The following is a 14,394-nucleotide window of genomic DNA, read 5'->3' on the forward strand; positions in this document are numbered from 1 at the left end:
TAAGTTTGGTTTTAAATGGTTATTTGATTCTTTAAAAACAGGGTGAAACGTTGTGAGACTGACTCACGATTCGCTAAGCTCGTTTATGGGTGGGACCTCGCTACTGTGGCTCCACCCCGAAATTTTGTTTCTTCATTACTTTTTTTATTTGTTTACAATTAAACCACTTATAACTTCAAAAATAACAAAACATCACAGACAATAAGCAAAATAAAACAATTTCCCTTAAAAACAGCAAATGTTTTAAAACAGAATCTAAATTTAAAGACTACAAATAACATAACATAACATCTTAAATGTAATGGCCAAAAAGGTCTAACTACTTTTGTTGTGTGTTTCTCAGCCCTGTGAACTCACCGTGTTCATTTTAGTGACTCAGTAAATTAAGTTTGTAACGAGGGGATGTTCAGAAGTGATTCACGTCACGGGTTCATCCCTCAACCCTGTCCCCTCCTCCTCCTCCTCCTCCTCCATGTGTTACCTGCCGCTGCGCCTCCTCTCTCCGGACTGTGCGCCCTCACTGCGCCATGGCCACGGACACATGCTCCTCCGCTCGCCTCCTCATGGATTACGAGACGCAGCTCTTCCCTTACACCGGCGGCTACGGACGCTACAACCGCGTCGTGGTCGTGTTCAGCTGGTTCCCCAACCTCGCGGTCATGCTGAACCTCTTCAGCGACGTCTTCTTCACCCTGCTCCCGGACTCGTACCACTGCAAGCCGGACCCGCAGCTGCTGCCCTCCACCTTCCTCCTCAGCAACTTCTCCAGACAGCGCTACTTCAACCTCACCATCCCCTGGGTGAACGGCTCCGGCCTCAGCCACTGTGAGCTCTTCAAGTACCCGGCCAACACGTCGGAGCTCGCCGACACCGTGCCCAGGGAGAGGGTGTCCTGCACGCAGGGGTGGGAGTACAGCAGCTCAGCGGGGCTCCAGAGCAACTTTGTCACCGAGGTAAGGGACCGAGCACCCCGCAGGTCATCGTCAGGTCTGTGGATCAGATGTGGACCTCCTAGATCAGGGCATGAAATGGATGAGAAGGTTCATTCATCCAAAGTTGTGTAGCTGCAGTGAGGTTCCGCTGGATTTGTAGATTTTTCTTGATTCATTCACTCTTCTATAAAAGTTTCCCTGAGTCACTAAAAGTTGCTGATGTGTTCTGGCCCTGCACCAACATCTTGCTGCTGAACAGTTTCCTCACTCAGGCTTTTATCAGTGTGGTGTGGAAGATGGCTGTTCACAGCTTCCTGTCAATATTTGCTCAGGTTGAGCTGTTCAAACAGATCTAACTCTCACTCATCTGTGGTCGGGCTCTGGGTCACATATGATCTACTTTAGGATTAAAAAGTGATGGTGGAGTGTGTGAAAAGACAAAAAGAAGTGTTGTAGGGTTTTAACTCAACACTCCTACTAGAACTCAGAGCTCAGACCTCCACCGAGGTCTCCTTACATTCAGTCAAGCTGCACCAAACTCCACACACTCATAGAAATGAGTTCTCTAAATGTGCCTGTTTTTTATCATCAAAATCCATGAATTATTCTCTGAGAAATCAAGGCAAATGTTAAGATCCTGACCTTAAAATTGAATTGAATATGTCCCTAACATCTGCTTACTACATCTGTTTTTATTGCCATGTATTTTGTGAGGCACTTTGTAACCTTGTTTAGATAAGTGCTACACAAATAAAGCCATTATTATTATTATTATTATTATTATTATTATTACAAACATCTGCCACCTGATCTTGAGCCGCACCTAAATTGAACAGGCTCTCTCCTGACCTATACCACGTCCCTCCACCAGGTTTCATGATAATCCGACATGTAGTTTTTGTGTAACTCTGCTTGTAATCTATTAAACAAACATCCAAAACCAACCAACCAACAAACTAGGATGACACTGGGTAGAGCTCGTACTTCCACCGAGGCCCAACAGTCACATTGAATTTAATCAGGCTGCAACAAATTTCAGTCACTCATAAATATCAGGTCCCTAAATGTTGCTGATTTTTTTCATCAAGATCCGGGAATCATTCTCTGAGATGCACAAATGTCAAAATCTTGCAATGTTAAAGACGGTGATAAACACCTGGAACCATCCTCTGAATCGGATCTGCTCCAAAATATAATGGATTCTATCCAATTCTCCCCCATCCTTCTCCCCAGTTTCATGGAAATCAGTTTAGTCGTTTTTGTGTTATCCTGTTTACAAACAAACATAAACAGACGGGGGTGAAAACATAACCCTCATGACAGAGGTAAGAATCAGAGCCTGAACATCATGTTTCATTGTGGTTGTGTCGCATTGTGCAACATGTGTAAATAAGCAGCAGAAACGTGTTTATCTTTTCACTGGTCTCGTGCTCCTCACTGATCCACCCCAGTCTGCAAATACTGATAACAGGTTCTCACAAAAACTCTGTCTCAAGGTGTCGTCACCCAAACACCTCACACGAGCACCACATCTGTTTCTGTGCAGTGTGAGGTAACGTACATCATAAAACCACAGGGGGGTTTGATGCAGTCTCCGAACCAGAGTCATTATGGGTAATTGCCCCTCAGCTTTTCCTCAGATTATCTTCAGTGTGTTGTGGTTCCAAGGAAATAAACATCCAGCAGCGGGGAGACCCTTTCCTCCTTTTCCCCCCAGCGACGAGCTGTGGCGCTGGGAAGTCTGAGGCCTCGATGTTCCTTCCTGAATCAACACGTCCTTCACTGACAATGGCTTCCTCTGAACATGATGTCCCTCAACAGGCCAAAGGAAAACTTCAGGAAAGGAAAACTTTAATAAATGACATGAGAGCTCATCACATTAAAAACACACAGAGCGATCTAATGCAGAAACACCTCAGAGTGTCGTCCTGTGGTATCAACTCATACCGGTGTTGTTTGCTGTGAGACGGACTTGTTTATTGAACTGGATGTCCGAGGCGACTGTTTACAGAATGGATGTTGGTCAGATTCTGCCTGAGACCACTCCTCCACATTGCTGAAGTCTCTTGCATTAGCACATGCTGTCATGTTTTTCAGACTAGATACATGACTGAAGTTTCACAGTGTTTGGGACGAGTTCAGCAGCAGCTCGCTCAGCAAGTATTTGTCCTTTGTAGCTGTGAAATAAAGAGCCTCAGGTTCACTTCAGGAAACACACTAAACCTGATTTGTATGCTCGTCAGACCGACTAAAGTTTTTGTATACAAAACCCTGTATTAACAAAATGCTTATTATAAACATCAGCTGTTTATTAGTTACACTTACCTAAAGCTAATGGAGTGTAATACAAGAAATCTGCAATAAATCCTATAGCATTTATAAGCTAAGATAAGAGGATGTATCTTCATGACAGTTCACTTTGTGTCTCTGAGATGTGGAGGTTTGTGTTGTGTTGGAATGAGGGATGGTTCTACTTCACCCTGTCTGGTGTTTATGATTTTCTGCACCACATTTATATCAAAGAGAGCAGAGACCAGAGGAGGAGAAAAGTGGAGAAGTTTCCTGCAGGCGGCCACTAACCAGGTGTAGATCAGCTGGCACTGACAGCCTCTACTTTGAGCTCCACTTTGTTCTAATGTAATAACAGTCAGCAGACATTTAACTCAATTAGAAAAGAACATGAGCTACATTCCTGCTTCCTCACACAAGTCACTGTGTGTGACTCGCCTGCTGTTCTCTGCATTCTGTGTCGTCAGATTACCATGAATGCAGCATGTTGGTGACGGTGTGTTCATGTCCCTTATATAAAACTGTCTGACATCACACATTTGAATTGTGTATCTGCGTTTTTCATATTTTTACATATTACAAATGTCCTATATTGTCGTCGATTTTCAAATCACATTACAAGTCATTAGTTTGATTCAGCTGATGCCAATTAACTTACTGAGGCTTGAAGCTGATCGGTCATCCAACGGTAATGAGATGAAATATGAAAGAAATGGAAAAAAACATGTCAGATTCTGAGTGTCAGCTGCTGGGAAATAGTAAATTCTCATTCATTGTTTGTGACATTCAAATCCAGAGGAAAACTTAGAAACAACCGTGGATAATGTTTGGCAGCTCAGTCTCAAATCTCAAAGCCTGATATTTCTTTTTCCATCCATCAAATTTCTGCTGCTTATCTGACTTCATGTTGTGATGGCAGCAGGTCAATTTTCTGCAGATGCAGAAGTGAATTTGAATTTTGAAAAGAAGGTTTCATCAGTTGGAACAAAAAACTACAGATCCCTTCTTTACATTTTGTATCTAAAGCCAACGAAATAAACAGAAGTTTGTTTCCTTGTAAACAACTAAAGGAAATGGCAGCACCGTCTGTTTTTAGTGAAATTTAAGTTACAATTTTTATTTTATGTTTGTCGTCCTCTGCAGTGGAACCTGGTTTGCAGCGACTACTGGAAAATCCCTTTGCAGCACATCTGTTTCATGACAGGGTGGATTCTGGGATACATCTTCATCGGTACATTATGTGACTGGTAAGTAATGATCATGTTTTATGTTGAACACCAAGGTGTTCAATATTCAATAAATAAAAAATACACTAACATTAACATGTGAATATTTTATTTTATTTTATATCAATGAACCAACTTTGAAAAAATTGACACAACTAAACTACGGCTACTCTCGGACATGAACTGAACATGAAAACATCAGATTTCTGCAGCTGATGACTCCTGCATGCTCTACAGGGGGGGGTGCCACCCTTCACCCAAACGTTCCAGACAATTTCCTGCTGTGTCTCATTCAGACAATTCTTCATATGTGAAAGGAAAACTATGGAAAATGTCCGGATTCAATTTTCCAGACATTTTCCTTCAGTTATCTTCAGTTCATGTCTGAAGATAACTTAAACGAAACACAAAGTTATTGAGGAAAACACCATTGTGAATTAACAATGTCCCAATGATGTGTGTTTGCAGGTTGGGTCGTCGTCGAGGTTTCCTCCTCTCCATCGTTCTGTCCAGTCTGCTGGGGGTCGCCGTGTGTTTGTCCAGCAGTGCTGTGGTGTTTCTGCTGCTGCGTCTCGCTCAAGGCGCCATGCTCGCCGGGGTGCTCGTGTCCTCGTACATCGCCAGTGAGTATCCTGCTCACACATTCCGCTGAGGCTGAGCTTGCTGCGGCTTCATTACGTAATCGACTTCTCTGGGGTGGTTGGAAAAAACAAACAACCTCCACTCACTTCTGTGTTTACTTTAGAGAGCACTTCAGGATTCCTGCACTCCAGTGCGAGTCACACGCTGGCACCGGGTTTATGCAGATGTCATGTTATTCTCTATTTTAATAGCATTTGTCACTGGGATTTGAATTTAGACGAATGATCTAAAAGTAAATGTCACTGAAAATAACTTTTGGAATTAGCAAGATTTTTGTCTGTTTTCATGTGGAAAAAGAATCGTCTTTAATCAAAACTGAGCGTTTTTTCTCAACGGAAGACAATTCTATTTTCAGTATCATTATCTCATTAAAACATAAATAAAAACAGAGCAGAATTTATTTGTATACTGTCCAGATTATATAGTGAGTTCTCTTTTTAGGATTTAGCTGCAGCCATCGTGTGTTTGAGAGCGATTATACATAATATATGTTTTCTCTTGCTGGGAGGTCTAAAGTTATGTAAATGTTAATATTGTAAATTCCTCCCTTGTGATTCCCAGTGTAGAATAAAATGTAACTTATTGAGTTTGATGGAAACAGCTACACATCCGACAGCTTGTGATGTAAAAGTGTCGTCAAACTACCTTTTAACTAACTGAGTTATCTAATCAGTCCGAGATAAGAAAAGTCTCACTGTGCACTGTACAGAAGCAAGTTAGAAAAACCTGCTTATCTTCTGATGTTTTATTCCTGACTGCCCTCTTTCCACTGTGGGACTAATACAGGATTATCTTATCTTATCTTATTTTACCGTCTTATCTTTATTTCACGAAACACAAACAACTGAAGTCTGATTTTTTTATTTGTGAAAGTCAAGAAAGACAGTTTGATATATATAATGATTTAACAATGAGGGCTGGATAGTTTTACCTTCTGTTGATTCCATACGACAGGAGACTGTAACGGTTTCTCTCTGAATACTTCTCGTCTGCTTTGGGCTAATTAAGCTTTTAATAAAACTTAACAAAAAACTCTTTTATTCTTCTAAAAAGGGTTTTATATAAAATTTAACAGTATTTTAACTCTGTTTGCATGAGGAACAATTTAATTACCCTGATCAGACCCACGAGTCAGATAAATGATCAGATTATCATATTAATGTTTCGACAAAACATGTGAATGAAAAGCTCTGAGGATAATCTTAAAAATGGCATATCTGCATTTTCAATCAATTAATCAATCAATCAATCCAATTTTACTTGTATAGCCTATATTCACATTGTCTCATAGGGCTTAACAAGGTGCTGCATCAAGAAACTTAGAAACCTCAGAGAGAGTCCCATGTGAGGATCCCTCTCCCAGGACGGACAGAAGTGCAATAGTAGTACAGCATAATATACTGTAATTAAAAAATACATGTTGGCCATCAATCGTACAAGTATAACGTTAAAGAAAAGATAAAAAAATACAATTATCATTTAATCTTAAGTGTTTTAACCCCTCGTCCCACATTGAGTCTGAATGTGATTTAAATTGCATTAAACTTGGAGGAAATAGCCGAGGCTCAAACACACCAACCGACAGCCAAACATGTGACCACAGGGGCTTTTCTCATCACAGGAAAATGAAAGGAAATAATTGTTGGATCAAAACATTTGTACAACTCTCTTTATTTTGAAAATCTGTTATTAAAAGCAGTTTTGATCTCTGGTCACACTGTAGCAGAAATAGTTTTTTTACAACAGAATCTTTGGATCTACTGAAGAATAAACCTTTTCCCCCCACAAAGCAGTGCATAGAGGTCAAAGGTCAAAGGTCACAGTGACCTCATATGAGTCTGGAAAGACGTGTGTGTCGACTGAAACTGCTCTGGTTATTGAACCCATACATCTGCAGTGTCGTATTTCTACTGTGGTCACAGAATAAATCGAACTAAGTCGTCTGTTGCCATCGGCTACGTGTCAGAGTAGATAAGATACAGACTTGGATCACTGTTTTTCCCAGGTGTGTGTATGACTGACTGTGTGTGTGTGTGTCTATGACTGAATCACTGTGTGTGTCTATGACTGAATCACTGTTTGTGTGTGTGTCGTGCTGAGCCGTGACTGACAGCCGGCAGCTGGTTGGGGTTTGTCTTTACTTGTGCGTCTCAGCTGTCATCTTACAGGGTTTCAGCGTCTCTGTGACGAATCTTTAGCTCCGTGCCGACGTCTCTGACTCTGTCTGTGACGAGACGTCTCTGACTGGTAGAGGAAACACAGTGTCTCCCTACCACCCTGCTTGTTGTTGTTATTTCTAGAACTATCTCCAGAGTGAAGCAGCATGGGAATGTAGTTACGTGAACAGCACACATTCCTGCGTGGGAGCGGGTGACACTGGGTAATGGAGTGTCCCATCCGAAACACACGTTTTCAGCTTTTAATCAAATGAGACCATACTCCCACATTCCTGCAAGGTCAGAGCAAGATTGAGTCCAGGTTCTGTTTTTTAGGTCAGGCCTTGAGAGATTTATTTTTCCTCAGTGATGTCCTTCCAAGCACATCTCGTCCACAGAGAGGAGCAAACAATAGCAGGACAGAGCTGAAGGCGAGGAAGTGAGCAGGAAGTGAGCAGGAAGTGAGCTCCTCGTTTTCCTTCTCAACCGAGAGGAGCTGGAAACCGAATCGCAGCTGTGGAGGGAAGGAGGTTAAAGTTCAGGAGAAACTGGACACACTAGCAAACAAGTTTACGTCAGTACCTGAGTGTGGAGTTTGTTATCTCCTTGCTTGCTGAACCTTGCATTAGTGTTTATTTTCAGATAGCGTGCAGATTCTTGCTTTAAACCAGCAGACTCGACACTAGAGGAGGTTTGATTGTCCTCTGTTGCATAACTGAGTTTAGTACGGTTCTCATCGAGGAGACACAGCACTTTTCTTCCACAAATCTACAAAAGCAAATGAGGTTTACTGTAAATGTATATTATACTGTCAACATAATACATTTAGCTCGGAATAAGAACATTACATTATTTTTCAGAAACAAATTAGAACCTAGATAAGAACTACCTAAAAAGACAGAAACCATCTTTGAGAAGAATTTATTTGACATTTCCTCGGTCGATGTCTCATTCACTAACATAGAGGTGGTGGTGTTGATGGCCTATACTGCAGCCAGCCACCAGGGGACAACCAATCTGTCCATCTTTATAAACAGTCTATGATCCTAACATTGAATATTCTTGGCTAATCTGTGCTGTTAAAGATTAGCTAGTGGGCAAATATTTTGAAATAGATGTAGTTATACAAACCACACACCTGTCCTGACAAGACATTTGAATAAAAACACATCAATAACATCCAGTAGTTGTGTGTGTGTGTGTGTGTAAGGTTTCGAGTTTTGACAGGAAGTGGTTTGGTTTCGGACAAAAGGAATTAGTGTTTCTGTTTTTCCCCTTTTTGACGTTTGTGTCTCTCCTCTCTCTCAGGGCTGGAGCTGTGTGATCCTCCTCACCGTCTCATGGTTGCCATGGTCAGCGGCTTCTTTGCCGTGTTCGCAGAGCTGCTGTTGCCGGGTCTCGCTGTATTGTGCCGCGATTGGCCCATTTTGCAGGCTGTGATCACGCTGCCTCTGCTCCTGCTGCTTTCCTATTGGTGGTGAGTCAGGCGGCAGTATTTACACACCAAATACACAGACACACACCTCACCATGTGCGTATTTGGTGGTGCATTAAGGGATGTTGGTTACAGTGGTGCTCGACACCGTTGTCACATTGTGACATAATGTGTTAGTGTGTGTTTGACATGTCTGCAGTTTGCTTCTAGCAGCCACACCTGAAGGTTTGAATAAACAAAACCCTCTGATAGTGTTGTCATGGTTTCAGGTATTGAACGAAAGCAGTTACACACACACACACACACACACATTCTCAGGTATTATGAATGAGCAGGAGACCCTCAGTCTTCAGAGGAGTGAGCAGGGGCGATAACACAACAGTAAAGCAGTCAAATGACTGGGCCCCAAATAATGGCTGATTACATTTTTCCTCGTCAGCGACAATATTAATGATAAAACCTCCTTTAATTCTGTGATGGCTCATGTAGAGGAGACTGCAACGATATGTCGCTCACCCACTAATGAGGCCCCATGTAGAGGACTAACTCTAAATGTGTGTGTCTGATGTGCCTGGGACGGTGGTGGGTGTATTCACTTCACTATTATTTACGTGTATGCTCAGTTTGCACCGTGTTGGGTTTGACTGGAACAATCCATTTAACCTCCGGCCCTTAAGTCTCTTGAAACGCTTCAGGAAGTGAGTGTCTTGCAGCATCCGTTTATTTGACATTTGGATATAATAATGATTCTTATCTAATCCTAACTTTGCATGAGGAGCTTGTAGAGCCTGACCCTTGTTCTGTATCAGGGTGTCATGCAGGTGCAGCGGTTAGCACTGTGGCCTCATAGTGAGGAAGTTCTTTGTTCGAATCCTGGTTCTTTGTGTGCATTTTTGCATGTTCTCCTCGTGTCTCCTCTGGTCAGGTAGATCAGGTAGATAATGGCTGGATGTGGATATAAAAAAGGATGTTTGTCGATGTTACAGAGTGTTTGAGCTCTGACAACCGGATTTGTTTTGCTCAGCTGTGAGTCCGTGTTTCCTGAGTCTCCTCGCTGGCTGCTGGCCACCGCTCAGATCCCTCAGCTGAAGAGGAGCCTCCAGGAATTCTCCACCAGAAATGGTCTTTGTCTGCAAGATGACATCTACCCCGGTGAAACTCTCCTGTCAGGTACTTTCACTCACACCTTTGTGTACGCACACAAATGCACGCACACACATTTTATTGAAACATCCAAAATGTTTCATAAACTTGCAAGAAAACAAGCTTTATCTAGACATAATTTTATACAGAGCCAAACTGCCAAACACATAAGGGTTTTTCTCCTACATTGACAGAAAACTCAAAAGCAAGATAAGATTTGTAAAATTGTTGAATTCTTGTTTTCAATCCCCTTCCTCTGTTCGCAGAGATAGATTCAACATATGTAGAAGAGTGTCGACCGAGCTACCACTCAGTTCTGGAGCTGCGTGGGTCTCGTGTGATCTGGAAGAACTGCCTCATCCTCAGCTTCACTCTGTGAGTTTTTCATCATGTGAATCCAGTTACAATCTTTCTCATTTCACTGATTTCCCAACTGAAATGTCCCTTTAAAGGCAAGTGAGATGACGAAGAAGGTGAACAGTACGATTTTTAAAGAATGATTTTTAAGCCTCGATGTACACGATGTGTTTAAAGCAGATCCAGTGGCTTGTTTCTGAGGTTTCACTCCCTGGTTTCTCTCCTCCAGGTTTATTGGAACAGGCATTCAGTACTGTTTCACCAGAAACCTGCACCGTTACTCCACCAACTTCTACTTCAGCTACTTTCTCCGAGTCATCACCGGAGCGCTGGCCTGCATCTTCATCTGTTTGTCCGTCAATCGCTTCGGTCGTCGTGGTATTCTCCTGCTCTCTGCTATCATCACTGGGCTGTCGTCACTGCTGCTGCTGGCCCTCACTCAGTGTAAGTCACATCTCGAGCTTCATAATAATATTCTACTTCAACAGTTGTTCTCAGGCCGTTAAAGAACACAACACGAAGCAGTTATTAAATCATATTATGGAAATATAATACAGAGATTTTTTTAAATAGGTGACATACATTACATGCATAATATTATAATGAAACAGTTTCATGTCAAAACACCACAAATACTCACCTTTAATTGCATTATTTTCTTCACCTCAGGTTACATCTCGCTTGTACTCACATACCACACGTACTTTACTATTATTATATACATTAGTTGTATGCCACTTATTGTGAAATAATGTATACTTTATAAACATAGAATGTTTGTATTCATTTCGTATTATATACTATACCTGTGTATATACAGTATTTATGTTAGTCTATATATATATTTCAGATTTCCTTATTTTTTTATAAATATACACAAATACAGTATACATCCTACATATCTGCTAATTCTGTACAATTATAATTATTATACTATATAAGCACAGTAAAATTAAGTATATAAATATAAAGAATATACATATGTAAAGTATGTATAGTTTGTGTGTCTATGTATATAAATATATATTTGAACTAACTCTACAAATCAGTTTCTCATTCTCGGGGTCAGGACCCAACATGGAGTCACTTGATATATATATATATATATATATATATATATATATATATATATATATATATATATATATATATATATATATATATAGATATATATATATATATATATATATATATAATCCATATCCTCCCTTCATGCTATTGAAAATCCAATGTGTACGCCATGCTGATCTAATCAGTGAAGAAACCAATCCACCGCACAGTGCTGCTGATTGATCGTCTGTGTTGATGGTGACAGTTTGTCCTCTCTGTGTCAGACCTGCGTGGAGGCCTGGTGTTGGTGCTCTCTGTCGTGGGCCTGCTGTTCTCTCAGGCCCTCGCTATGCTCAGTGTGTTCTTCGCCTGTGAGGTGATGCCCACTGTCATTCGGTGAGTGTCAGTTGATCCAGTAGTGATTCACATCTAACCCTAAACTCGGACTCCTCCCTGATGGTTTCACGCGATGGCATCTAAACATCTAAAGTGTTTAAAACTTAAAACAAGTATTGAATTAATCTCACTAAGAAGCAATCCCTATGGTTTAGAAAATTTGCCTTTTTTAAAAATATTGAAATATATTTCTCTCCCATTTTCAAAAACAATCCCAACTTCCTGTGTGGACTTTGCATGTTCTCAGTGTGTTTGCGTGGGTTTTCTCCAGTTTCTTCCTTGATCTGTCCAAAAACATGCAGATTGAGATCAGATCAATAGGAAACTCTAAACTGTGCTTGGTGTGAATGGATGTTTGTCTCTGTTTGTTGGGCCCTGTGATACAATGGTGAACCCCCAAATCAGCTGGGACCCTCAAACGATAAATGGTACAGATAACAGATTTTCACGTTTACGTCTTCACTTGGGTCGGAGTGCTGAACACAGAAAACATGTAGTATTGTCTGACCCTTACACCTCAATGCCTTCTTCCTCTGACTGTTTTTCTTTTCCCTCCGTCAGAGGTGGATGCCTCGGCCTGGTTCTGGCAGCAGGTTGTGTCGGCATGGCCGCCTCGTCCCTGATGGAGCTTCAGAACAACAGCGGCTACTTCCTCCACCATGTCATCTTTGCCTCCTTCGCCGTCCTCTCCGTCCTCTCCATTATGCTGCTTCCTGAAAGCAAACGCAAGCCGCTCCCTGACTCCCTGAAGGAGGGCGAGAACCAGCGGCGACCTGCGCTCTTTCTGTCCCGGCCCGACCGGGACAACCTGCCTCTGCTGTGCACCCGGCCCCCTCCGTCGTCCTACAACCAAGACAACTATTCCCGCTTGGTTTCAGCCACCAGGAAGATGTTGACTAAAGAGAATTTGCCTTATCGGATTTCTGTACCAGCTCAATCCCCTCTGCTGTCGAGAAGTGAAACAGAGGGACAAGACAATGAGACACAGAGGGCAGATGTATCTTAAAAACCTCCTCATCCTCCTCTGTGAAAACGTGGATTATCCCTCCTCCTTCATACCTCTGATGGTTTTACCTTCATCCTTTAGTGAATTATTGTCTCAGGCACTGGATGCTCCTAACTCAGCAGTAGAACTGGCCACAACTTGGATTCTTTGAACTTTAGAGCGATAACTCCAAGTTTGTTCTCAGCAAAATATCAGTATCTTCCTGTTGTGTTTTACACTTGAAGCCGTTACCGTGTGGTGATATTTTCTCCTGTGGATTCAGCTTTTTTTGGAGGCTACAAAAGCCTCCGCTGAACTGTGAGTGTGCATGTTGTGTCTCTTTGTGCTGTCGACTCCTTTTTTAAAAGCTTAACACTCCTCTGGAAAGTCCAGGTGAGGTCAAGCTGCTTTATGAGGTTTTCAAACCCAATTGTTTTTGTTTCCCCAGAGAAGCTCGCTCCACTGTGTGGCTGCTGTTAATCATCATGGGATCATGTGAGCATCGGCCCTTTGTCCATTTCTTAACAACTCATGCACATTTCATTAAGTCCGTTCATCTGATTCACCAGCAGTGTCTCCGTGCTGAGAGGACACACAAGAGTGGTTCATTCTGTGGTAGTGGAAGTCTTGTGTTTACCCAGGAAGCCCACAAGAGGATGCTAGATGATACACTGGTCACTGAAAATCACTATCCTGTGATAGACAATATCAAAATATTATTATCAATAGGAATAAAACTTAAATCCAATAAATACATTCATATATTCTGTGTGTGTTGTGCGAGCACAGTGAGGAGGTAAAGCCCAGAATTCATCTACCTCAGATTCGTAAAGTTTGTTATTCTCTGCTCATAAAGACGAGTTTAAAACCACAACCTTCACTCAGGAGCAAAAATCTGTATTTAAATGAAAAGAAAGAAGAATGTGACATTATCAATAAAGATATTATATAATATTTTTCCATATTGTCCAGGCCTACTTTATTCCTTAGCATTTTAATGGTGAAGCCACTAACGAGCTCTGATAATCAGAGTTTTTCACTTTTAAGTATTGAACACAATGTGATGATCTGTGTGAAAAATGAAAAACACATACAAAACAGTTTTTTTAAAGGTGCTATTTTATAATAGTTTTCTTTGTAAAAAGTGTGCGTGCGTGCGTGCGCTACAAGAAAAAAACAGAAAGGAGATGTTACTGTGATATTTTTTACAATAATTCACCTTCAGTGTGCAAACATTTGTATGAACTTAAATTCATATAGTTAAAAACTGATTTTACATTTTTTAATCATCAATCTTATGTTTATTTGTCTAAAATATGATTTTGATGTGAAAACCGTAGGATTTAAGCAATGTCACATTTTTTATGTTTCAACTCTCGTGCCATCAGTTCACAGATCGAAATCATGTTAATATTTTCAAGCCAAAAGTGGAGCAACTTATCTAGAAATTAAATTTAAAAGGTGTAAATCTGCAGTGACACGCTTATCTCTCAGGTGCATTACCCTCTCAAACCACTAGGTAGAGCACTTCTCCTAGAAATATGGACATGCTGGTGTTGTGTGTTTTTGACTTCATGTCCTGATCATCTTTTTAAATGTTTCATGAATACAGATGACACTTTGACTCAGGCCTGAACAACTTCAACTTGACGTGATCATTTCTGTTTGGTTTTAACTGTGACACTGTAACTGAATCAAACCTGTTGAAGTCCATTAAAATCGGACAAGACACAAGCTGTCAAACCCGATGGAAACTGCAGCGTTTCAGTGTTTCTTTCAGCAC

The 14,394-nt window shown here is 41.2% G+C and overlaps 1 protein-coding gene across 1 annotated transcript; it reads left to right on the plus strand.

Annotated features, from left to right (window-relative positions):
* Positions 1-425: 425 nt before the first annotated feature.
* slc22a31 (solute carrier family 22 member 31) lies at positions 426-14,368 on the plus strand. Its single transcript, XM_035162488.2, has 9 exons — positions 426-953; positions 4,365-4,468; positions 4,916-5,070; positions 8,554-8,722; positions 9,705-9,850; positions 10,090-10,198; positions 10,410-10,624; positions 11,515-11,626; positions 12,188-14,368. The coding sequence occupies exons 1-9, from the start codon at positions 528-530 to the stop codon at positions 12,630-12,632; spliced, it is 1,881 nt and encodes a 626-aa protein (XP_035018379.1). The 5' UTR covers positions 426-527; the 3' UTR covers positions 12,633-14,368.
* Positions 14,369-14,394: the final 26 nt, after the last annotated feature.

The sequence above is a fragment of the Hippoglossus stenolepis genome, chromosome 1, assembly GCF_022539355.2.
Source record: "Hippoglossus stenolepis isolate QCI-W04-F060 chromosome 1, HSTE1.2, whole genome shotgun sequence".
In the NCBI taxonomy this organism is placed as follows: Eukaryota; Metazoa; Chordata; class Actinopteri; order Pleuronectiformes; family Pleuronectidae; genus Hippoglossus; species Hippoglossus stenolepis.